The sequence below is a fragment of the Vigna radiata genome, unplaced genomic scaffold (assembly GCF_000741045.1).
Source record: "Vigna radiata var. radiata cultivar VC1973A unplaced genomic scaffold, Vradiata_ver6 scaffold_7, whole genome shotgun sequence".
NCBI classification, from domain to species: domain Eukaryota; kingdom Viridiplantae; phylum Streptophyta; class Magnoliopsida; order Fabales; family Fabaceae; genus Vigna; species Vigna radiata.
Window position 1 is genome coordinate 127,640 of NW_014543262.1, and position 24,323 is coordinate 151,962.

General features: G+C 31.8%; 2 protein-coding genes across 4 annotated transcripts; both read right to left on the reverse strand.

Annotated features, from left to right (window-relative positions):
• Nucleotides 1-857: 857 nt before the first annotated feature.
• On the reverse strand, nucleotides 858-4,420 carry LOC106753686 (dual specificity protein phosphatase 12). Its single transcript, XM_014635541.2, has 6 exons — nucleotides 3,820-4,420; nucleotides 3,681-3,733; nucleotides 2,961-3,025; nucleotides 2,778-2,856; nucleotides 1,929-2,234; nucleotides 858-1,478 (listed from the first exon to the last, which is right to left on the reverse strand). Exons 1-6 carry the CDS (start codon nucleotides 4,233-4,235, stop codon nucleotides 1,324-1,326), a joined length of 1,074 nt encoding a protein of 357 aa, XP_014491027.1. The 5' UTR covers nucleotides 4,236-4,420; the 3' UTR covers nucleotides 858-1,323.
• Nucleotides 4,421-19,045: 14,625 nt separating this feature from the next.
• On the reverse strand, nucleotides 19,046-24,059 carry LOC106753930 (CDPK-related kinase 1). 3 transcript variants are annotated; one of them, XM_014635817.2, is made up of 11 exons: nucleotides 23,568-24,059; nucleotides 22,710-22,840; nucleotides 22,423-22,464; nucleotides 22,196-22,304; nucleotides 21,858-21,936; nucleotides 21,466-21,762; nucleotides 21,258-21,373; nucleotides 20,118-20,225; nucleotides 19,987-20,049; nucleotides 19,737-19,904; nucleotides 19,046-19,580 (listed from the first exon to the last, which is right to left on the reverse strand). In XM_014635817.2, exons 1-11 carry the CDS (start codon nucleotides 24,057-24,059, stop codon nucleotides 19,443-19,445), a joined length of 1,743 nt encoding a protein of 580 aa, XP_014491303.1. In that variant the 3' UTR covers nucleotides 19,046-19,442. The 3 variants fall into 3 exon arrangements, with proteins under 3 accessions (XP_014491303.1, XP_014491304.1, XP_022633364.1); XM_014635818.2 differs by lacking the exon at nucleotides 23,568-24,059 and adding an exon at nucleotides 23,154-23,524; XM_022777643.1 differs by lacking the exon at nucleotides 23,568-24,059 and adding an exon at nucleotides 23,077-23,098.
• Between the last annotated feature and the right edge of the window lie 264 nt (nucleotides 24,060-24,323).

Consider the following 24,323-nt stretch of genomic DNA (forward strand, 5'->3'; position numbering starts at 1 on the left):
AAAATTAGAAGGGTGTAGGTTGACTTTAATAAGAAAGAGAAAAAGTTAGAAGGGTGCAGAATCACTTTATGAAGAAAGAGAAAATATTAAAATAATATTCATTAAGGTTAAAATAGTAGTTTTTGGAGGTGCAGGATAAAAGCTTGGAGGTGGAGGATGAAACACCCACATATCAATTGACATAAACATGTAATAAATAAAAAAAGTTAGCAAACATTTAACAAATAAAAAGAAAAGTTAACGCCATTAAATTAAAAATACTATACCAATCTATTTTTAAAATTTAAAAACTAAAATATATCCGAATTTTCAAAAATAAAATTCTAATTTTACATTTAAATTTACGGATAAAAACAAATTTAACACATTCTATATTCAAATTCTATTGATACAGAAATTGTAACAACAATTTTTTTTTATATACGTGGACAACAAACATTGGTCATCATCCTGTAGTATATTTTTTATTTTAAAGGAAGACTAAGCATAAAAGCACTTAAAGCTACTATAATCAGTTCTTAAAATATAAAATCAAGCGTACGAATATTTACTTGCAATAATATTAATGTTAAGTGATGCCACGCAAATTCAAACACCCCAAGAACTAGCTGTAAACAACGTTAAGCCTAGGGAAATCCTACTCTCTTTTTTTATAATATTTTTAAACCGTATTCTAAATCAAAATTAGACAAGATATCTATGTACATCCAGCGCATCTTGCGGGGACCTGATAAGATCCGATGACACGTTTAACAATTAATTGTGATCAAAGCAACAACAATCAAGTTCTTATCCAATTGCCTGGGGGATAATGATCAAAAGAGAAGGGGCCTGGAAATGATAGACTAGAAATAATATATCAGCAATTCGAGTTTTTGCGTATTTATTTCAACTAGTAGCCAATTTCTTCACACCTCAAGAAAAAAATTTGCATATGAAAAGAAAAGTACAATGGTAAAATCGTTCGCAGAAAAACATGTTTGCTTATGGTAAAATCATTGAAGGAACAAATCCCAATATTGGAAACCCCAAATCATGCCTCTCCATTTGCTAAAGCCCCTAATTTTTTAATCTCTAATCGTAGCTCCAAACGCCATTCTGGAAGAAGCACAAGAGTGTAACACTATAATCCTCCCTTTCATAACAGCATTGGTTTTACCTGGAAAACTTGAACAAGACTTCAATCCTTCCTTCCATTACTTCATTGGCAGTGGATCAACTTGGAAAGCTTGAGGCAGAACACAAGTCCAAGAACAACGACAAAAATATAGGGTGCATCCCTTACTGAGGAATGAGGATCTGCATAAAGTGGCGAAAGAAGGGTTACATGGGGCTTATGTCTATCCGGCTTTTGTGGAGTTGAAATGCTGGGGTTATCCAGCTTCCGCAGCTGCATTGTATGCCTGCCCAAGTGAAGTATCCCAAACGAGCGTCACAATGAGCACAGGACAGCTTTCCCTCCAATGCACCTTCCTCAACTGAGTAACAAGAAATATCAGTAAAAAAAAGTTGTCAATTTTATGCATATTTATGTATATAACTGTATAAGTATAAGACACAACACATCACGTAATGTAAGGAGTAATCAAGAAAAGGAAAAAGTTATTTTAGCAATACTTTTTTTGACAATTTTTTTTTACAACGCATCCGTAAAAGTTTGTGATTGATCCATTTCAAATATTTTTTTTAAACATAAATTTAAATAAACAATAAAGTAAAGACAAGCATCTTAAAAAGTTGTTAAAAGAAACAAATTCAGTAAAGTGTCCAAGGCGCAAGAAAAAAGTGGTAACACACTTCAAAATATCAAAGACCATTCTTCACCCTTATACAAAAGTATGGGAACATTCTTCACAAAAAGTGCGGCATAGATTCACATCTCGTTGGAAAAATAGACATTGTAGTAATGTAGTTGAATGTTTTCTTACCAGCTTTCATCCACCGTAGAGGCTCAATAAATATGGATGAACAGTCAGATTCTTTGGATTTGTTGAAAGGGTTACCCCCTCTTCGTTTGTTCCACCCAAAGGCTGTCTCACCCTCACCAGGAACATGATCTATGACATGTTCGTGCAATGCAACAAGTCGCCGGCATTTCCTACAGCGATATGTAGGTCTCCGGTTATTTTCTACTTTAGTGGTTTCTTCTGTCCCTGAAGAAATTTCGACAGGCATGCCAGGATCTGCACCAAATTTAGAACTGTCTATCCTCAACCCTGATAAATGATTTTCACCTGAAAAAAAGAGACATTTCTTTCCTCAGATTTCATAATTTTTTTCTATATTCAAGCTAAAACAAGTAAAAACGATTAATATGAGCACAAAATAAGCGTAATCAAAATCCTAAAACAGAAGCTACAAGGAATAACTCAACTTGAAAATAATACAACTAGATAGGAATGATGATACATAAGGATGAAGAAATAATGAGAATAAACACTTAACTTTATTGGTCAAAAGTGTTTCTGTATAGAATTTGGGAGATGAAGGAACTCTAAAATCTAGCCCATGATTTTCCTACTTCCTAAAAATGTACGGGGCATTGTGACATGTGAAATAAAGTAAACGATGCAAATTGAATCATTCCAGAGATGACATGTGACAAACAAGAGGGTACCAAACACACCAAAATGATGCATGATGTAGCTTAGACCCACCCACTGTATTCTTTTACGTAAGTAGGGTCATAACAAAAATCTCCATTTTCTTCAATACCGCCATAACACTTGTATGAATAATAATAAGTACCAAAATAAGTCGGGGAGACGAAGTCATACCTAGTACTTTTAGACGAAAGCGCTTGTATATAGGGCTGGAGTGATCAACCTTGAAACCCATCCCCTCAAACAGTTTCAACTAAGATTTGAGAGAGAGAGGAAAAAACGTCATAATTCTGATTGGTGTTTCGTTAAAAAATAATATCTTCACGACCATACAAAGAGACCTTTAACAGCACACACCTGCTCTAGAAAACCATCATTGGGACAAACATTTTCACAGCTCTGCCTCAACGATTCAAGGGCATCTGCAGTACGCAAAAATACATTAAAAAACAGAAGCACATATAAATCCTAGACACACACCATTCAACTTCTAAAAATAAACAATACCTACTCAGCCCATCTTCAAAATAAATACTTATATAAACTTTCAACAAAAATACTGAACTGATTATAATGATGTTAATGCACTATGCACTATAGAAACTAACAATAATATTTAGGTTTAATTATGTATTTGCTGTAATACCTACATAAATCTTTATGCCTTCATCTCTATGTCTAGAAACTACTTATTTTAGCAATACACTTTTAAACTCGTTTTAGTCCCAATAATTTTGGATGACAAAGACTAAAAACGGATTAAATATCATTTGTGTAGCGACTAATACGACAAGCGTATAGGTGTAGAGACCAAAACGATCAAATTGTGAGGGTAAAACATCAAATTAATAATTAAATCTGGTATTTACAAAGAGCTATAAATAATTTCTTCAACAAAAAAATTTCAACTTAGTTTAATAAACTTGGCAGAATAAACTTATTTTCAAGTTTATTTCATTCAGCTTCAAGGTAAAGCTTATAAACAAACAAACTTTGTATCGAATTATTAGCGTTAATTGAATCACGCGTCAAATACACGGTATCATAACTTTATAAGTATTGGTTTCAGTTTCACACCTTCTACAGATAGACGTTCGGTTCTCATCAAATAAGCCGTAATAACCGCCGCACTACAAGAACCACCGCAAAAACCATCAAACTCAGAAAAAAGATAATAATAAAAAAAAAAATCGACAAAATCAAAATCAATCCGCACCTTCTGGAAACTCCGGCGAAACAGTGGACGAGAACGGAACCTTCCTTCCGACCGCGATCAATGAAATCGATGCAAACTTCCAGGTAATCCAATAAGTTCTCGTTCTCGGTGTCTCGGAGAGGCACGGCCATCCTTACGAGCTTCAAGTCGCGACCGGCGTACTCGAGCGAGTAAAGAAGCTTATCCGGCGCGAGCGCCGATTTGGCGGCACTAGCACCGGCGTCCGCCACATGGACTTTGGTGATTTCCTTAGCAGGGATGGAGAGACTGGGACGCCATTCAGAGAAGAAGGATATGGAGGCAGAGCTGAGGACGGAGAGAATGTGCGTGACACTGTGAACGGTGTCGTTTTGAAGAATCCCGGCCGCGTCGCCGATGTTGCCGATGGATAGGTTCTCTCGTACCGTGTAAGGCATCACAGTGAATCGAAATCGAAATCCAAATTCAAATTCAAATTTAAAGTCGATTGTGTTTGGAAACTGGACTTTGTGTGTATGCGCTTGAGAGTCTAAGAAACTCAAGAGAAGTGGGAAATTAGGGAATGGAAGACGAGTAAAGGCTGGGTCGATTGGAATAAATAAATAGTGACGGCCAAGTGGGCCCCGCGTCTCTTTATTGGAAGGGGCTATTATGGTCAATAACTGCGTATCCATTAGTTTTGTTCATATTTTTGCGCCAAGATTTCAAGTGATCTAAATTTAGTTTAATTTAATTTAGTTTTGAATAAATCTTTTAAGCTTTTAAAGTTATAATTTACCATAGTTTTATTTTATTGGAAATGAAATAAAGAAGAAAATATATATGTAAATATATAAAACTAAGTCAATGCGTCTAAATTAAGAAAGTCGTGGTCCCTTACTTGGAAGAGTATATGAAAATATTAAAATTTTAAGAAAATTGTAATTGTGTAATTTATTTTAGTTATTTCATTTGAAAATTTTACGATAAATAAATAAAGGAGATGAACACGATATAAAAAAGAAAAGGAGATTTACGTTTTAGAATATAAAATACATTTGAAATAGTAAATTAAAATTAAAGGAGAGTGGAATATATATATATATATATATATATATATATATATATATATATAATATTTGACAATTATTAATGAGTGATTCTTCGTTCAAATTCTTTTTCACACCATTTGAAATAATAAATCTTATTTTGATACTCATATAATACTCATATATACATACATCAATCACAAGCAAATAACTTCCATTACTCCAAACAATAGAGAATTGAGAAGAAAAAAATGCATGACAACCTGGAACAGTCGCTTATCGTACCTACTCGCTGAGCCACCATAGACTTTACTTGCACAATGACTCAACTCGTTGTGCGAATCCGCTGACAGTGTCCCCAACTTCCAAGCCACTTGCTCAGCGACCCAACTCTCTGAGCGAATTAAAATACTAGTGGTATCAGACCCCAACCTCTAGTTTAGCGCCCCAACTCGCTATGCGAAAGTCCATACAGTATTCAAGACCCCCCAAACACTCGCTGAGCGCACCTTTTCGCTATCCGAATAAAACTGACAGTGCTCCTAGACCTCAACCAGTCATTCAACATATCATCTTGTCGTGCGAATCTTCAAATAGGGTGTCGGACTCTAAGACCATTTGCTTAGCGAGTCTGCATAATCTCCAGCACCAAATATGCATAATTACGCAACCTAAATCCAATTTACCAATTCCAACTATTTTTTCCAAATTCTAACCCTCCTAGATTTTATTATACACCTAACTATACTTGACTAAGGGTGTTTAAGCCTTTCCAACCTTATTCTAAAGTGTTTCCTAAGATATTTCTACTCCAGTCATTAAATTCATCAACTTATAGATCAAAATCAAATTTTACTACCTTTGCCACAATTTTGAGCAACTTATGAACTTAACCCAGTCCTATCAGACTTACCAAAGTCATCCCTACATATCAAATGCACATTAAACCTCAAATTCTCATTTTCACTCCTCCACTTCCTAAAACTCACTATAACCATAACCATATGGATCTATTCATAATTGAATCAACATATTTACAACTTCCTAACATTTTATACCACCAATAACATATCAAACAACATCCAATCAAGTTTAATTACACAATTCATCAATTGACACACTACAACGTTCAAATTACACATCACATATATCTTAAAAACAGAATTTAGTTCAACAAGTTCATTATTTACATACTCATCATACATACACAATAAATTCTAAATCAAAGCAACTCTAAGCTTTCCTTACCTCAATCAAACTTGCATTGCTCAAGACTTTTTCAATCGTGCCTTGCACCACAAGAAAACTCTAGAAACACCTAAAAACCACCAATTGGTGATAGGAAATGACTCTTAAAACTTAAATTGAACTAAGAATCAAGAGAAGAAGATTCTAATCACATGCAAGGACAAAATCTTGTACCATCACAAATTTTTGAAAAACCTATAAAAGAGGAACAAAACTTACCTATTCAAATCGAAAAATTGATCGGACAGATAGGTAGACCTCAACTCCATGATCGCTTAGGTACCTCCTGATCGTAAAACAATGGATTAAGGAATGAGAAATAATGGAGAGAAGTGAGAGAACTCAAGAAAGATAGTGTTCTAGAGAGATAAAAGTATTTTAGATAATGAATCGAGTTTTAAAAATTCTATTTATATTAAAAGATTATTTTAAAATAAAATACTCAATCTCATTATTTTAATTCACCTATCTATTCTAATATTCAATTTTCTAGTTTCTCAAAAAAAACTTAAGGAATTTTAATCCACTCAAAGCATTAACATTAATAAGAATTTTAAGTGGAAACGGTTTTGGCCCATAATTAATCTAAATGAACATAGTTGAGAATCATGGAACCAATTAATTTGCTTGAACTTTGAGATAAACTATGCAATTGCCAAGAAATTTGAAGTTTGTTGAGAAAATAGTGGTGGTCGTAATTTTATATCACAGAGAATATTATGGCTTATCATTTATGAAATTAAAGAAATATATATATTGGCAGTTGTATGGGGTGAATCAAATTGCAGATAGCTCTCTCTTGGGCAATAATGGAAGGACAAAAGAGTTGGAAGCAATGAAAAAGTCAAGATATTTGGTATAGTACGTGAATGTGAGCTTCATGCACCAATCTTTTTCTCATTCCAAACACATCTTATTTCTCCATTTAATCATCTTAATAAAGGGATCCTAATTAACTTCTCCAAAAACAACTATTTTTTTTCTTTCTTAAATACTAATATACTAATTGTAAAATTACGTTTCAGAATTAAATTTAATTAAAATATTATAAATAATTATTACTCTTTATTAATACTAAAAATTTAATTATTTTATTATGATAGTTTTTCATCGTATAAATAAGTTATATATATTATTGAGTTTCTATTCAAAATCCTTGTTAGCTGGGTGATTGACTTTTTAAAATGATTTTTAATTGTTTTATTAATGATTAATCTAAAGTGGAAATTTAAAAATTAAATTTATACATTTACTAAAAAAAGAGAGACTTTGAAATTTTAAGGTATTACGAATCTATAATTAATTTTATTTTCTTAAAAATCAGAACTAAGTTTTATTGTTTTAATGTGTGTACATGTGTAGCTTTATAATTAATTGCATAAGAAAGAGATATGAATAAATTTATAAAAATAATTAGAAAGCACATTTGATGTATTTTGAATTAATAATATAATAACAATATAGATATAAGTGAAAGTTAACAGTAAAAAAAATAGTTAATGATAAAAATATATATAATTTATGTCAATAAAATAATATTGATACAAATCTAAATTATTAGAAAAAGACCCTAGTGAAAAAAGTTATTCAACATTATGACGTGTCTAATGCTCAATACATTATGGTATTTTGGTAAATAAAGAGATTATTTTTATCACTTTTTTAGAAATACTCGTCGTTATATAACTAAAAAACTAAAGTATCACAGTTATTTCAAAAATCATCTTTGAAAATTTTTAAAAATAGCAACGGTTTAACTTATAGCTGTCCTTAAAAATATTAGAATTGCAAAAATAACGGTTGTCTTGAATTTTTTATAATCAACAAAATTATATTAATTAAATTTCAAATGGAATTTGTGTATAAAGTTATTCTTTAATATAATTTTAAAAAAAAATTCTCATTTCTCAATAAAATAATTTCTTAAAAATAAAAAATAACTGAATAATTAAAACAATAATAAACAAGTGTAACATTTAATCAATAATTTAGATAGAAAACGAGTAACAATAGAGCAATAATAAAAAAATATAGCCATAAAAAGGGTTTGTACATTAAACGTTTCTGTAGTCATTTTAAAAGTTAAATTAGTAAAACATAAGTTTGATATGAAAATATTTTGAAATACTGAGCGAATTTGAATAAAATAAAAGCTATTAGAACGTTTTATTTGATAGAAATATTTATTAGAAAGTAAGTTTTAAGTTTATTTCAATCTATTAAACTCACTTCTAAAATAAAATTTATATTCACTTAATCGATGTGATACTCAACATAAACGATATACTTTTATAAAACATCATCTATTAATTTATCTATAATTTAAATAAATGTTTTATTTAGTCAAATATCATATAGAAACCGATGTAATTATTTTTTTAAATTATGAAATTGATAATTTTCAAAAAACTATAATAATAAGTAAATCTTGTTAATTGAAATCGATTTCATCATAAATAAGTTTTGTTAAGATGATATAATTTTAATTTTAGTGAAAAGTATTTTTAAATTAAAATCATATAAGGTAACACAATTTTAATTTAATGTATGTTAAACTGAAAGGGTATTACAATCACACAACCTTAATACATTGACATGATTTGTCATTTTCTTAACTTTTTGAAAATTTATCATTTATCATTTTTTTTATCAAAATGGTGCTTTTTCCTGTATAAGAAGATGCTATTTTTAGCCTATATTTTGGTTAGAATAAGAAACTATTTACTAAGAGTGTATGATAAAACTTATTTTTCAATTAGTTCAGAGATATAAAAGAGTTATAAAAGGTCAAATAAGAACATGATTAATAATTAAATAAAATAATCTAATATTTGCAATTACATCTTTTCGATGATTATAAATTTATATCTTTGAATTTATTTTAATATTTTGTAATATATTGTTTTATAAATTATATTCCAAGTAATATTTTTTTGTAAAAATTTATTCTTCAATGTAATTTAAAATAGTTATGATTTCTCAATAAAAAATAAATAAATAAATTATTTATTGAATTTTTTTTAAACCATTAACTAAAAACATAATTAACGGGTGTAACATTAAATCAATAATTAATGTACCATTAAGCAATAATCCAATAACCGTTCTCATAAATAAAGTTTGATCACTACAGTTTTCTATTTTTAAAAAGTAAAATGATAAAATATAAATTTCATAAAGAATAAATTATTTTGAAACTCTAACGTAACTTAATGAAATAAATTTAAAGTTATTAAAAATACCTGATTAAATATTAAAGTCAAATGAATTTTTTTTGAAAGATTGATGTACTTAGTTATAAATGAAGCATAGTAGTTTATAACATTTACACGTGGGGCTTGATCATCTATATTGTATGAACAACTTTCTTGAACTCTAAGAACATACCATGATTTAAGTACAATATTAAAACAATATAAAAAGAAAGAAAGAGTGTAACGTTCCAAGAAATATAATATTAAACTATAGAAGAATCATATAATCAACAACCAATAATTAAAAAAATCGGATAACATATAGAATATAAAGTCAATTTATGGTGATTTAACATAATCATAACACAAACTTTATATACAAGAAACTAAGATCAAAATTATATACAAATAGCTAGTTTAGAATAAACTAAATATATGTTTTCCCTCCATCCAATGTTTGTTTCCAAAGAAATTTTATTATCATCTTCTCACATTCACTAAATGATCATATCTGATGCACAAACAAACCATACAATACAAGCACAAAAGGAAATAAGCAACGTAAGCTAGTGTAAACATAATTATCCTAGAACAATGAATACATCAAAATAAACTACAATTCCAATCCAAGTAAATTACACATGCTACACATTTAATAAACCTAGACTTGACTTATTCGGATATAGTATGAATGTTGAATTATGATAGTTTATGAACTTGTAGTGGTAATACTGTTGGCCCAACCCAAGCTACTACACAAGGTTAGTCCTTTACAAATGTCTTTGGCCAAGGTAAAGACCCTACACAAGAACCTCCTTCTACTCTCACCACATGTCTCATAATTCTCTACTTGAGAATGGATGACTATTAAAATGTCAAGATAAACCCCAATACTTAGTTCCATACGTTTATACACTTAACACTTGATAAACAACATTAAGAAATTTCTCCTTTGAACTCTTTTCCACAATCTTTCATTCACATAAGTAAACTCATATAAACTAGTAGGCAACCACATGAAAATTGTTACATCAATCAAAGTATCATAACCAATGCAACAAGACTCACGAACCAACATAAAATACCCTAAAACAAAGACCTAAAAATGGCACCTAACGCTTGTAAGGGCACCCAGGCTCCAAATTCCACTGGAAAGAGGTGCCTAGGGGGTGTTCAGGATGCTTAGCACCAAAGTTCTCAGCAAAAGGGCGCTTAGGTGGTGCTCAGCGCCAGACTCTTGGGAAAAAAGGCGCTCAAGGGGCGCCCAACGCAACACCAAAAATTAATATGCTTCAAAACTGACCTTGGACACTCTCTACACAAGTTTAAATGATTGCTAAAACCTTATAGACATTAAGAAACATCTGATAACACATTCCTAACTCAAAGTAACTACTTCAAACCCAACTTGACTACTCTACAGTTACCCAAACTAAAATCTACTACTTCTAACACCAATTTTAGCAAACCAAAAGTTTAAACAAGAACTAAATGACTCAACAATAGGCCCTAAACTCTCTCGTTTAGCACAGACCTTCTAATTAAAAATCTCAACATTCAAAACCCTAAAAATACACTTAAAGATCAGCCAAAACACCACCAAAATACTACTAACTTGGTCTATATCAGATTTCAACTAATTAATTACTCCAACAAGTTATAAATTATTCCTAAAAAGACCCTAACATTGAAATTCATCTTTTAATCCTTTAATTCAAAACTCACATGCCTAAAACCTCTTATTTTAACCAAACACCTATTAGTTCACCTAGTTTCATTCTCTTCCACATTTAACCACATTCAACACAACCACAACAACTAAATTGTGTCATTCATCATACAATTGGAGTTTAACACAAAACCATTCAATGTCAACAATCATTATGTAATCAATTTCACTTACTTAACAACAATCACATTAAATCACACTTTAAGCATTAACATTCAATATTAATCAACTTCACACTCTAAATACTTTCAATTCATACTTTATAAATTATCATAAAATAGAAACTAGCTTTCCTTACCTTACACCACAACTACAAAGCTTTAAGAATGTCTCACAAATTTGCTTGAAGTACAAGGGACTTTAAAAACACCTACTAAGCACCAAATTTGGAAAGGGAATGAGTCTTTAGAACCTCATATTACTATGAACTAGGAGAAGAAGACATTAAATGCATGCGACGAAGAATCACTACGCATGATCTCTAACTAAGAACGAAAGAGAAAAATTAATAGAAACTTACTTGCTCTAACACAGAATCCAATTAGTAAATAATGGAGATAACTCAATTGTGATCTCCTAGGAACTTCCTGATCGACAAAAACAAATGATCGAGGAGTCAGATATCTCAAAAAGAAGTGAGAGAAAACTTAGAGAAAATTGTTTAGAAAAATAGTTTATATTTTAAGTAATGAGATGAGTTTAAGAATATCTATTTATATTATTAAATTATTTTGAATAAAATTTGTATCATTATTTTAAAACACCTATTAACTCTAATACTCTATTTTTTTAATTCTTATAAAGATTCTACCTAGCTTTTTATTCAGAAAAATATATCACATATTTCTAAATAACATAAGTACTGAAGAAAAATATCTTTGCTGCGAAATTAAGGAATCTATATAGAATGAATATGAGCAAAAAATTTTGACAAGCAAGCTCAGATGTGCCAATTAGAAAATGGTAGGTTAAAACATAAGAGTTTTAAGTGAAAGCAGCATAGATAAAGGAGGATTTGATTCGAGAGAAGAAATGTGGCAGAAAATGGTGGTTGGAAATATAATAGAAAGCACACACAGATGCATATGATGAGATCAAAAAATGAAGAAGTGTTGGTAAGAATAAAATAAGTTGAAACAGTTTTTTGAATTGATGGTGGCAAACAGTTCCAACATGCAGTCACATCTGAAGTTAATATCAGCAGGATTCAGGGCAACATCGTGTGTGTTACACCTAGAATGTCTGGCCACGTGGATCTCAGTTCTTGGGAGATTATAAAGATTACCACTATCCAAACAGGTGGCCATTTGCAGACTACAAAATGTTACTCATCAACCAACACATCACATGCACACATATTATTCGTCTGGTCAAGGTAATGAATGTTTTTTTTATGACCAATGATCATTCAAAGAGTTTTTCTTATAATGTTTGTTTCTGTCCAGCCATATCAAAGGATGTGGATTAATATAATTCTTTAAGCCTTTTTATCATGGATTATGGAGCAAAAAAAAATTTATGTTTACCTAGATTATATTTATATATTATAATTAAATTTTAATAATTTGATGAATTAGTTATTATAAATTGTTTATTATACTGATCTTACATAAGTATTATTCTAAGACAAAAGAAACAATTAAAATATTCGGTTAGAATCTTATCATATATTTCTAAATTCATGTTCATTGAAATTAAATATCTTTTTTTAACTTTTTTTCAATAATAAAATCGTAAAGTTCAAACAAACAATTAATCCTCTCATCTGCCTACTATACATAAGAACTTGTAAATATTCTAATTAGGTTGATGTGGAGTGGGAAACAGGTATGGTAGTATATTGCATGGCATGGAACAAGTACGATTTTTTTATGGGACACATGCACTACTGTCACCTCTCATCGTACCCTTATCTTATCTTTTTTTTTTTTTTTATAACTTGGAGTATCTTCTAAGTTTGAAGTTTATTTTAAATTTTATATATTTTTCTTAAATAGTATTTTGTACGAACAAATTTGGATATGTTTGTTTTATCTTTGAAACTTTGGTAGCTCCAATTCTTATACTTTTGAGTAGACAAGTAATAAAGTAGTTGCTTTTGGAAAAGTACGTTGAATGTGTCAAGGATAACTTAAACAAGGCATTTGAAATTAACTATTAGATTATTTATTGTACTTATTTGTTAACATCTACCCTACCCTTATCCTTATATTTTTCTTTCTTTTGGATTATTTAATTAAAATACATTTTTATTGTTTATATATATACATTAACTAGCTTTTCTTATTTTTCTAAATTAAAATAACATAAAATTGTTAATCAATTTAGCTATACATAATATATTAATCATTATTTAGTATTTTAAACTTATATAATTTATTTCTAAAATACATTTCTAAAATTTTGACTTACTAAATTCATTTATTTCACATAAAACATGTTAAAATGGTCTTGTATAAGAGCGTTTATTTTTTCTTTTACTGAATGCATTAATTTGTCATTAAAGAGACATCATGAAATTATGTCAATTACAGAGGCAAAGGGATAAAATTGTCCTTCACATAATAGAGTGGCATCTTTCTCCTACTCACTCTCCTTTTTCCGTCGCACCATTTCCTCTTAAACTTCTGAAGAATTCAACGGTGAACAGTACACTGTGTTTCCTCTCATTTATTTTCTGTCCATAACATGAAATTTTAATAAATAATTAATAACGTATTATTTTTTTATTATTTATTTTTAATTAGTTTGTTATTATTTTTTGTTTATATTTTGGACTTAACTAAATTTCTTTTATTATATATAAGAAACTCTACATGTATATTCAATTCAAATTAGATTAATCTCATATATAATTTTCATTATATTTAACATGATATTTAGAGTAAGTTTCTTTTATGAAAAAAATTTCACTACACTCGTCAATGTGGGTGACGACACCATCGTCTACTAGAGTTTCAATTTTGACCAATGATCACAAAGTTTTGATAGTCTTGGTTATACGACCATCGGACCGTCAACGACGCCTTCATTGGAGCTCCTACACACTCTCAACACCTTTTGAATGAGGATCTACTCCTTTTTTCGTTATGCGTGGTTACACGTTTTGTCTCCTTTTAGGCAGCGATTTATAGCGTCGAGCTCTTTTTCCTTTTTCAGGTTCGTCGTGTGTGGTCGCACATCCCGTCTCCTCTCAGTCAGAGCATCAATGTTGCTCTATTTCCTTTTTTAGGTGTTTTGATTGAGAATCTTGGATTTTTAAGTTTTCCCTCTCTATCTTATTCATTCATGGTTTCTTTCGTTATTGTCTCTTTTGACCTCCCTTTTTTCATCATTGTGTTTGATTCGTCCATATATGTTTTTTCTCCCTTGACAAAGATGACTTTTGTTAGTTTATTTATAATCGTGGTGACTCTTCAACAATGATTTTTCTTATCCATTGGATGTTAACAATGCATTCCTTAATGATGATTTGTAAGAAGATATTTATATGGAGCAACCTCCAAGATTTGTTGCTCAGGGGAAGTCTTCTGAGTTGATATTTTGTCTTCTACATCGTCTTCGCAAATTAGTTAGCTGATATTTTCACTAAGTTTTTACGGAGGTCGAGAATTGATTATATTTATAACAAGATTGATACATACGATTTGTATATACCAGGGAAAGTGTTAGATATGTTATCTTTATCTTTTATCTTTAGTTAGTTTGTTATTATTTCTTATTTATATTTTGAGCTTTCTATTATAAATAAATAACACCTTATATATATATATTCAACACAAGGAAAATCAATCTCATACGTAGTTTTCATTATATTCAACAGAATAATAGTATTTGATAATATTATCACTTTCATTCAAGTATCAACTCATCACTTTAGAAGAAAGAAAATCAATACTAACTTTTTCTCACTTAAGATCATTATCGTTTGCTGAATCTAAGAATCCTCCTAAAAAATCTTATGTGTTCATCGCTTGAGCAACCAATTGTCCTTTGAGTGATGATAAGTCTATAGTAGAGAATTACTTTGACATTTCTCTTCATCAAATGTCAAGTCATAATTTGAGTAAGGAACATTGTCACCTCAAGAATAATATTCAATACAAAACAATGATTTCTATTGCTAAGATGTTAGTCAATCCAAAATTTTACAAGTGAAATATACAAAAAATAAAAATAAAGAGATGTAGTGTCTAATGATGATAGGATAAATGTATCTAATAGTTGGGGCATTTGATTACACAATTATGCATTATCTAATGAACAAGTAGTTAAATATATACATTTAATTATGTTAATTAGTTGTCAGCATGTATTTCTAACTAGCATGTAAGCATTTTATAACTCTATCCAAATGTGTCTATTACTTTTTGTGAAATAATCATGAAGAAATATGATATTATTATTCATCTTTTAACATCATTCTTGTATTTTTTGTTTGTTATCTCTTGTTCGTATGATTTGTAATCAACATTACACTATTTTTTTTTAATTCTCCTTTGGACTCATTTTGGCACTAGTCGTAGAACAAACTAGTATTAGAGTCAATTTTTATATTGTTTCAATTTTGTTATCATTTTTTGTAAAGAGATGTGTATTGTTTTGGAGATTGAAAATTTGAATAAAAACAATTTCAATGGAGAATAATATGGGAGTTTTACTTAAGAAACAATGAATGATGGATATGGACACTCATTTCCATAAGCATGTCACACTTAAAGACATGTTCTAGAGAAGATGAGGAAATGACTCCTTTTTATGATTTTTACATTTCTATCAAATAAGGTTCTTTGTAAGGTTATAAAGGAGAAAACCTCAACAATGTTGTGGTTGAAATTTGAGGAAGGTTTCATGAAAAAAGTTCACATGTTAAAGAGTAGGTTATTTAAGCTACTTGTGAAGAAGGACATCACTCAAAGTGAATTTTGATCAACTTAATTCAATTTTGATGAAACTATAAAACAAAAATATCAAGATAGAATAAGACGCAATAATGATTTTGATAATCTATCTCACATTATCCTACTAGAATTTGGTAAGTTTTTTAAGTATACAAAATAACTACATTCTATTTGACAAGATTAAGTCTAACATTTATATAAGATATTTTTACTTTAAATAATTTAAAAATATTCACTATGTATCATCTTTGAGACGGTCTTTAAATAAAGATGTTCCGGTTGGAAATGTCTCTGAGTCTTCCTGCACAATTTCCCGCCGTCAACCGTCCGGTCTTCAACTCTTCCCACCCGGTTGCCCTCTAGTATGGAGTACTCGACTTCCGCTGGATCCGGTCGGGTACCTGCTAACGACACTTCGACGCTCAAGTCAGTGTCAAGTGTTAGGTAAAAGGGGTAGAGATAGAAAGAGAGTGAAATAAATGCGTATTAAATGTAACCACCTACCTCTTACCCTTGACTTATATTTATAGTTTTCTTCATGGGCCAATGATTAGCGAAATCTTAATTACGGCCCAATCACAGGCCCACCATGGTTGATTTGGTTTTACCTTAATCCTGAACGTTTACCATATTTTAATCTACAACCTCCACCGGACGTCCGTACCGCCCGTTCCGCCAGAGAGCTTTGGCGAGAAACNAGTCCAACTTGAGATCAGACTCTGCCATCTGTATGACCGTCCGTCTCGCACGCTATACATGGACGTCCGGCTCATACGGTACATAGGCCCTCCAAGCCCTAGGCGACTTTGTTGCCGTAGGGTTTTCACATGAAGATTTACCTAACGTCTAAAACAAGAAAAGATTTGACACAACCTTTCTTCGGCGAGCGTGAAGACTACGTGATTCTCTCACGGTGACTAATATCCATGTGAATTCTTCAAAGTTTTCCTTACAGAGGTTGCGCCCGGTTGCGACTACCGGGCTCCGTCACAATTTTTTACTGGATTCCCACCATATAAAGTTGTTCCTTAAACTCGGGGGATTGGCTTCGAAACTTGCTGTCATTGTGAATTTGGAAGAAGATTCTGATGAGCGTAGTTATGAAATTTGTCGCGGCTGTAAAAACGTTCGTCTTCATGGCCCCAGAATAACCGCGCAGTAGGTGCCTGCGCTTGCAGAGCATTTTCCATTGGAGAATGCTCGTTTTCAAATATGTTTTGATTCTTGAAGGCTGAGCGACGGGTGACGGTCGTCCGGCACCTTGGCTCATGCGATGTGACGGGTAAGTCATGCAGACACGACCGATCGGTGTTAATTTCTGTCCGGCGTCCTGGCTTTCGTGCGACGGACTAAAAGGGTATGCAGATATTCGTGAAAACCCTTCGGTTTGGTTGGTAGTCGTCCGCCTACCTAAGGCGCGCAGGTCCGCCGTTGTTACCGTGAAGATGGCAACCCTCTATGAATCCTAGCTCCTGATTATCGGTCACGTTTATGTCTCACGCCGGATTCCTGGGCGTTCGGTTAATGTTCGACCGACCATCTGTGGTACAAAAGATAAAGAGGTCATAAAATAAAAAAATAAAGAAGGTTCTGAAAATTTTTGTTTATATACACAATCAAGATATTAGAGAAAAAATTACCAAAGATAAGAAATTTAAATCATGTGACAATATTGGAATTCAAAAGAAGTTAAAAGGTAAAAATAAAAAGTTTATATTTTATACAAAATAATGATAAATAATAATAATTTACTTTATAAAAGGAAAAGAGAAATAAAAAGAAAATATATAATAAAACTTAATGTGTTATAAAAACAGAGTAAACCATTTAATAAATAATTTAAAGACAAAAATAAAATTTAGTTAGTAAAAATATATTTATTAAAGTTCATCAATATAATCAAATAAAATTTTGAGACCATAAATAAGTTAGAATGTCAAACAAACATAATCTAAAATTATATCAAAATATACCAACATTATTTAATGGTAGTGCACTTCTATCCCTCCCATTAAGTGGATAATCTACTACTTTTTTCGTTCTTTTCAAGTTGAATTAGTTAATTTGTTTTTTTCAGTGTGTAAAATTCTACTCATTGATTTATTAGTAGTAGATTACTATGTTGTTTATATTTTATCCATAAACATTATTCAAAAAATAATTTAATTATATTCAAACATTTTATTATAATAAAAGCCATGTAAATGTTTCAAGTTTGGTAAAATGTAAAAGTAAAATAAAAATACAAGTTGTATTTAAATATATGAATTTGTTTTAAAACCTACAAAATATATAAAATTTTATGCAACGACTTTAATATTATTAAAGGGACATACTGAAATACATGGTTTTTTAATAAAAAAATTAAAAAAAGAAATCATTTGTTAACTGATAAAATAAGTAAAATCGTAAAAACTAAATACTAAATGCAACGTCTTCCTTAAAAGTCTTCTTATGAAACGGCATGTATTTATTTTATTTATGTAACTGTTATAACCTAACCATTTTGTTAAATTTTTTTAAGAAAATAGCCATTGGTATAAAAATATTACTCAACGGTGATATCCCGACTAGAAAATACGTCGAATATGTTACGGAAATTATTTTCAAAAAGCTAAAACAAAACTGAATTAATTTTTTTATAAATTAGAATTAAATTATACATTAATTTGTGGAAGTTATTTTCTGTTAGCTTCTTCAAAATTGATTTTTATCTCTCCATTTTAATTTATAATAAGAATAATTTCATATTTTTAAATTTTTATCATCTAAAATTTCTTGAAAAAACACTGGCTTTCACAACTTTCAAGATAACAAAATTCGATTAACGGTGCTCTCATTTCTAAATTTTAATTCCCATGTTTGACTTTAAAAACATTGGTTTTAGTCTTTATATTTTTCAAAATTTTCAAATTCTGATCTCATACACTATATATAGAAGACAAAATTTAGGGAGTAAAGTTTGAATATTTTTAAAAAATAAAGACAAAAAGTATTAATTTTAAAAATGCCATTATTTTTTAACTAAATAAATTTCCCAAAAGACTTAGATCTCTTATATCAAGTATTACCTATTTAAAAGGAAGGTTAACATCAAACCATCTTAAAAATCTAAAAATCATAAAAATTTACCATTTTTCAATCAAGTTGAATAATGTAAGGAGTTTTTGTATTATGAGAAGAAATAGAGATGGAAAAAGAAAAGGTTGAGATAAGTAGAAATAGTTTATTGACAAGTGTGATGGATAAAGCCGAAAACACAAGTCAGTTTATGGAAGTTGGACTAATTTGTAAGTACAACCTGTGCTCTAGTTTCATCTGTACAAGCCTTAACTCCAGCACCACCACCAATCAATCTGAAGGAAAGTGTTGTGTGTTTCAAGAACGCATAAGGAGGGAACTTCACAAAGGGAGATGTTGCAGATCATCACCCTTCTAGCTAAAGCTTTTGCCTTTGCTCAAGCAATGTCTGCTGTTGGAGTATATGCTCACCAGCCATGCTTTGCTTTCATAAAATAAGGCTCACAAAAAACATACTACAATCTCAAGCCTTCTGAAATGTGCGAGAAGAAACCCCATGGAGGAGTCTAACAAACCCCAAGAAGCTCAGCTTCCCATCTGAGTGTCTTATCCAATCTTGCAGTACCACATGAATTGGTACTGAAGGGCTAAGACCAAGTTCCTGAAACAAATACAGATTGAATAACCTTATAAGCTTACAATAATAGGAATACAGAACCATTAAAAAATGCTGATTTCTGAGTGATTTATTGCAGCTCATTGCTTCTAGTGTTTGTTAATATTAGAAAAAGAAATGGTAGTGCAACAAGAGGAGTACCGAGGCTAGCTCTTCAATCATAATTGCTCTATTTCCTTCCTTTTCAAACAACTCATAGGCACGCCTTGCATGTTGCTCCCAGCTCTCCATTCCCTCTAGTTGATGGACACTTATAGCAGCAGCACAAAATTCCTCAAAATCTAATTTCCGATATTGGATTGAACTAACCTGCAAACATAGATACTAACAGTTCAATTTCCAATGTGTGATGTGATTAACAGATATGAAAAACGGTCCCTCATAAACTTACCATGTTAACATAATCTAAGACCCTTGAATCCTTTGAGGCATCGGTGGCACTCCTCAAAATACCCTGTTCATGCAAATGTGTTAGTGGCTGCAGAAAAAAGTAGACAACAACTTTGGACGTGTGCCACTGACCGTCTTGAAGTTCTGCATGGAGATTAACCCGCTTTTGTTTGGCCCTAACATGTTGAACTGTTCTCTCAGATATGCTAGCTGCACTAATGTTAATGTCTTTGCAAGAGCCTGCCAAAATGACAAAACTAATCAAAACATACACAGGTTGTGCCACGATATTTCAACGGTTCATTACATATAATGACAAGCAAGTACAAAAAATTCTCCATGCAAGCAATTGTTTCATATTAATAGATCGATCAGATTAGATAAGATTAGACCACTTAAGATTCTATCGCTTCAATATTTATCAAAAAAATTAGCAATTAAAAAGTTTCTACTTTCTTTTGGGTCCATCTTCTATTGTTGCCATTATGTCATATTTGCAGGTGAATTCATTTTCGGCCACCAATATTTGGAAGTTAAATTCTAAATGAACTGGCTCATATTTGCATGATTAATTTTAAAAGCTGAACTGACTGAATAATGGTTACACAACTACACCAGTTTCCGATACTCAGCAAGCTGCAGTTATGATTGCAGAAAAATAAGCGAATATGAAAATAAGGAAGGTGTTTACTGATAACCCAGAAGTGGCTTATAGAATCTAATAATAGATTAAGAAGCTATGCACAGACACTTCAAAATTGGCAAAATGTTCATATCATACCCATATTATATGACTGCATTTGTATCAAACTTGAATGTACTTGTAAAAATCTTTTATTGTACATTTTTCCTTGCATGATAAAGGGATTGTTATCATAATTTGAATAAAACTTTTTATTTTATTTTGATTGTGGTTATGTTTTTTAACAGAACTTTCAAGAGACAAAAGACTAGCAGTGACATCATGATAACAGCATACCGTTATAAATATAAGCTATATCAAGAAAAGTAAGAAATCAGGCAAAATAAATGAATAAAAGTAATATATAATATAAGTATATCTTATTTAATATATAGTCACTGCTGTATCCTAATTTAAAAAAAAATGTAGTGTTTATACATTGTATTCTGTTGTGTCGTATCCAATATACTTCCATAACTGAAACCAAAACCATGCATCATTGTGAACAAGAAATATCCAAACTCTATTCAGATATAACATGGAAGGGGCAAAACATAAGCAATAACAAATGACCAGGCAATATTACATACCCCTAATGCTGATTTGCGTAAAGAAGATGAGCATATATAAGCTTTAACAAGCTTGTGGATTATCATATCAAAAGGTATCTTCACATCATCACAATGACTCGTCAGCCATGGATGACCTGTGCATAAAATCAAGTTATGAGCAAGAATTCATAGGATTATAAAATGCAGAAGTTAATGCCACACAACCTATGGGAAATGGAGCACATACTGAGAGCCTGAGCTGCAGTTAGCCTTTTCCGATAATCTTTGTTCAACAGTCTCTTTACAAAATCTACTGCATCAGCTGATAAAGATGGCCAAGGGGCTTCATCAAAACTTGGATCTGCCTTCAGGACAGCCCGAAATATGCCAGATTCTGTCCTTGCCCAAAAGGGTCGGCTTCCACATAAAAGAATATAAGCAATTACACCAATGCTCCACATATCTGCTTCTGTCCCATAAGATCTATGCAAAACTTCAGGAGCTACATAATATGCACTTCCAACAATATCATTCAACCTTTCATCTGCAAAAACTTCTAATCGTTAGCCCTGATTGTTTTTGTTTTCGGTAAAAAAAAAAAAAAAATCAGAGAAGTTAGACAGATGCAATAGGCCAGACCTGGCTTCACATAGTCCGAGAGTCCAAAATCAATGACCTTCAGAGTGGAATTTTCCTCAGTAGAAATATAGAGAAAATTCTGCAGCAGAAAATCAGCTTTCTTAAAAATGAGGAAAACGGTATAAAATGCCAAAATGAAAGAATCATTTGGGGTATGGAACTATATCAGAGGGTAGACAAGGTCACTATTAAACTAGAATAAACTGTGCATCTTTTAACAGGTAAATTTTATTTCAGAGTGTAACAACATCATTCTATAATCTAATAGAACCAAAAGGCAAAACCTATCCTGATTAATTTTCCCAGATAAACATTGGTTAGCTTTATGAGCTAGTTACCTCTGGCTTGAGATCACGGTGAACAACACCCTGCAGATGACAGAAAGCTACCACACTTAATATCTGAATCATAACAATCCTTGCATCTTCTTCTGAGTACTTTCCACCCCTATAGATCAGTATTAATTTGTTAATCAGAATGTCTTCAGCAATGGCAGCATCAAAATAACAAAACCAGAATCCCTATCTTGACTTTAATTCATTTTTGCAGCACAGAAAAATGTTACCTGGAAAGAATCTTATCAAGCAGTTCACCTCCTTTGCATAACCTGAATAGCATATGACAGCAGACATGAGATACTAGTCAATTCACTAATACAACATTTCCAATCAATTAGCATTACAAACATAATTACAAGAAAGTATATCAAAGATATATTAAATATTGTATTAAAAAACTAATGCATATATGGAAGTTCTGGCTACTCGGGATTATATCCCTAATTTATCAGTAGCATCAAAGATTTTGTGAATGGAACATACAAGAAAAAAGAAAACTTCAATATGAACTTACTCCATAACTATATAAACATTATCGTTGTCTTCATAGGCATCATAGAATTGCACCAGATTCTTGTGCCCAGTCAGAGCTCGCAATATCTTTACTTCTCTCCTTACATCCTCTATGGCAATTGCTGTTGTCATCTGCCAAACATGCCCCACTCTCATCAGAACAAAGACCCAATTACTGATTTTCATAACCAACAAAAAAGAACACAGATCCAAACCATCACATAAGACTGGAGTATAAACAAATCCATGAAAGATGCATCCTTTGATAGAAACAATTTTACTTATCAGAAAAACAAAGATAGATGCCTACAGGCAGCTAGAATCCATTGCAATATCACAATCATACATACAAGGTTTCTGAATTATACCAAATAAAATCTAAACGTGGAGTCCCCGCATTAACATGTAATCTCCCAACAGTAATAAAATCACAGAACAGGCATACCCACGAAGTTTCGGACAACACGCATTCTTGCCAATAACAAGAAAATCCGTCATCAGAGAAGTAATACCACCACCAAGGTTTCAAAAAATTGTGGGTGAACGCAATTTTAGCCACAACATCTAGGAATTTAGAGTCTCTATGACAGATATTATGGCCACATTAGTTGAATTTGTCCACGACTTCTCACAATATCAATGATAGCAAGGATCGCAGACAAAAATGTGATCACAATTTGAAACCTGGGATTTTACGATCAAGTGACCAAACACCCAAATGTTACATCTATTACTACTTCCACAACTCAAAGCAAGGTTTCGCAAGATCACGCAAAGGCCATTCTTGAATCACCTGTAACCAACACACAACACCCAATTTAAAAGGAAGAAACTCAAACAAAAACTAATAAAAATCAACCTTTGACTTTGGAATGACTTTGACAGCAACATCATGACCCTTGAAGGTGCCCTTTCTTCCCTTGGCAGAGCAAGTGTAGCCAAAGTGACCACGGCCCACTTCTGGCCCAAGCTCATAGTGAGTGTGGAAGTGGTTGGAGAAGCCGAAGCTCTTGTCGAGCCCAACCTCACACTCACTCCCTTCTGGGATGGAGGCTTCATTGGGCTTGACAGAGCCGTGGCGGCGGGCCAGTAAGGCTCGAATGTGCTTCGCCGGCGACGGAGGCGGAAAGGGCCGCTTGAAGAGCCGCAGAGGAGTCGAACTCACACTAGAGTTCGCCGGCGAGTTCTTGAACAGGCTCGGCAACGGGCTTGGGCTGTAAAACGGAAACTTTGAACCTTTCGTGGAGGTTTTGGGACTCGCTGCCACCACCACCTCTTTCTCGCCGGGGAAAACGTGGTGCCCACCTTCACTTCGTGAGGTTTCAACGGGTTTTCCGTGACACAGCCCCATGGAAACAAAAACCCAGAAGCAGAATTCAAAACACTAGACAAAATTACCAGAAAGTTCGGATTTTTAGATCAGGGGAAGTTCCAAAAATGGATTTTGTTTTCTGGCCTCTTCCGGGTTGAACAATGGGACCCTGAAAGGAGATCAGGGCATGCAGTTTTCTAATTGAGAGAGGAGGGTTTAAATTTGGGAGGGTAAAATATTGAGAAAATTAAGAAAAAAGGAAGCAAGCTTTTGTGAGTAAGAGAATGAAAACCTGCAAGAATT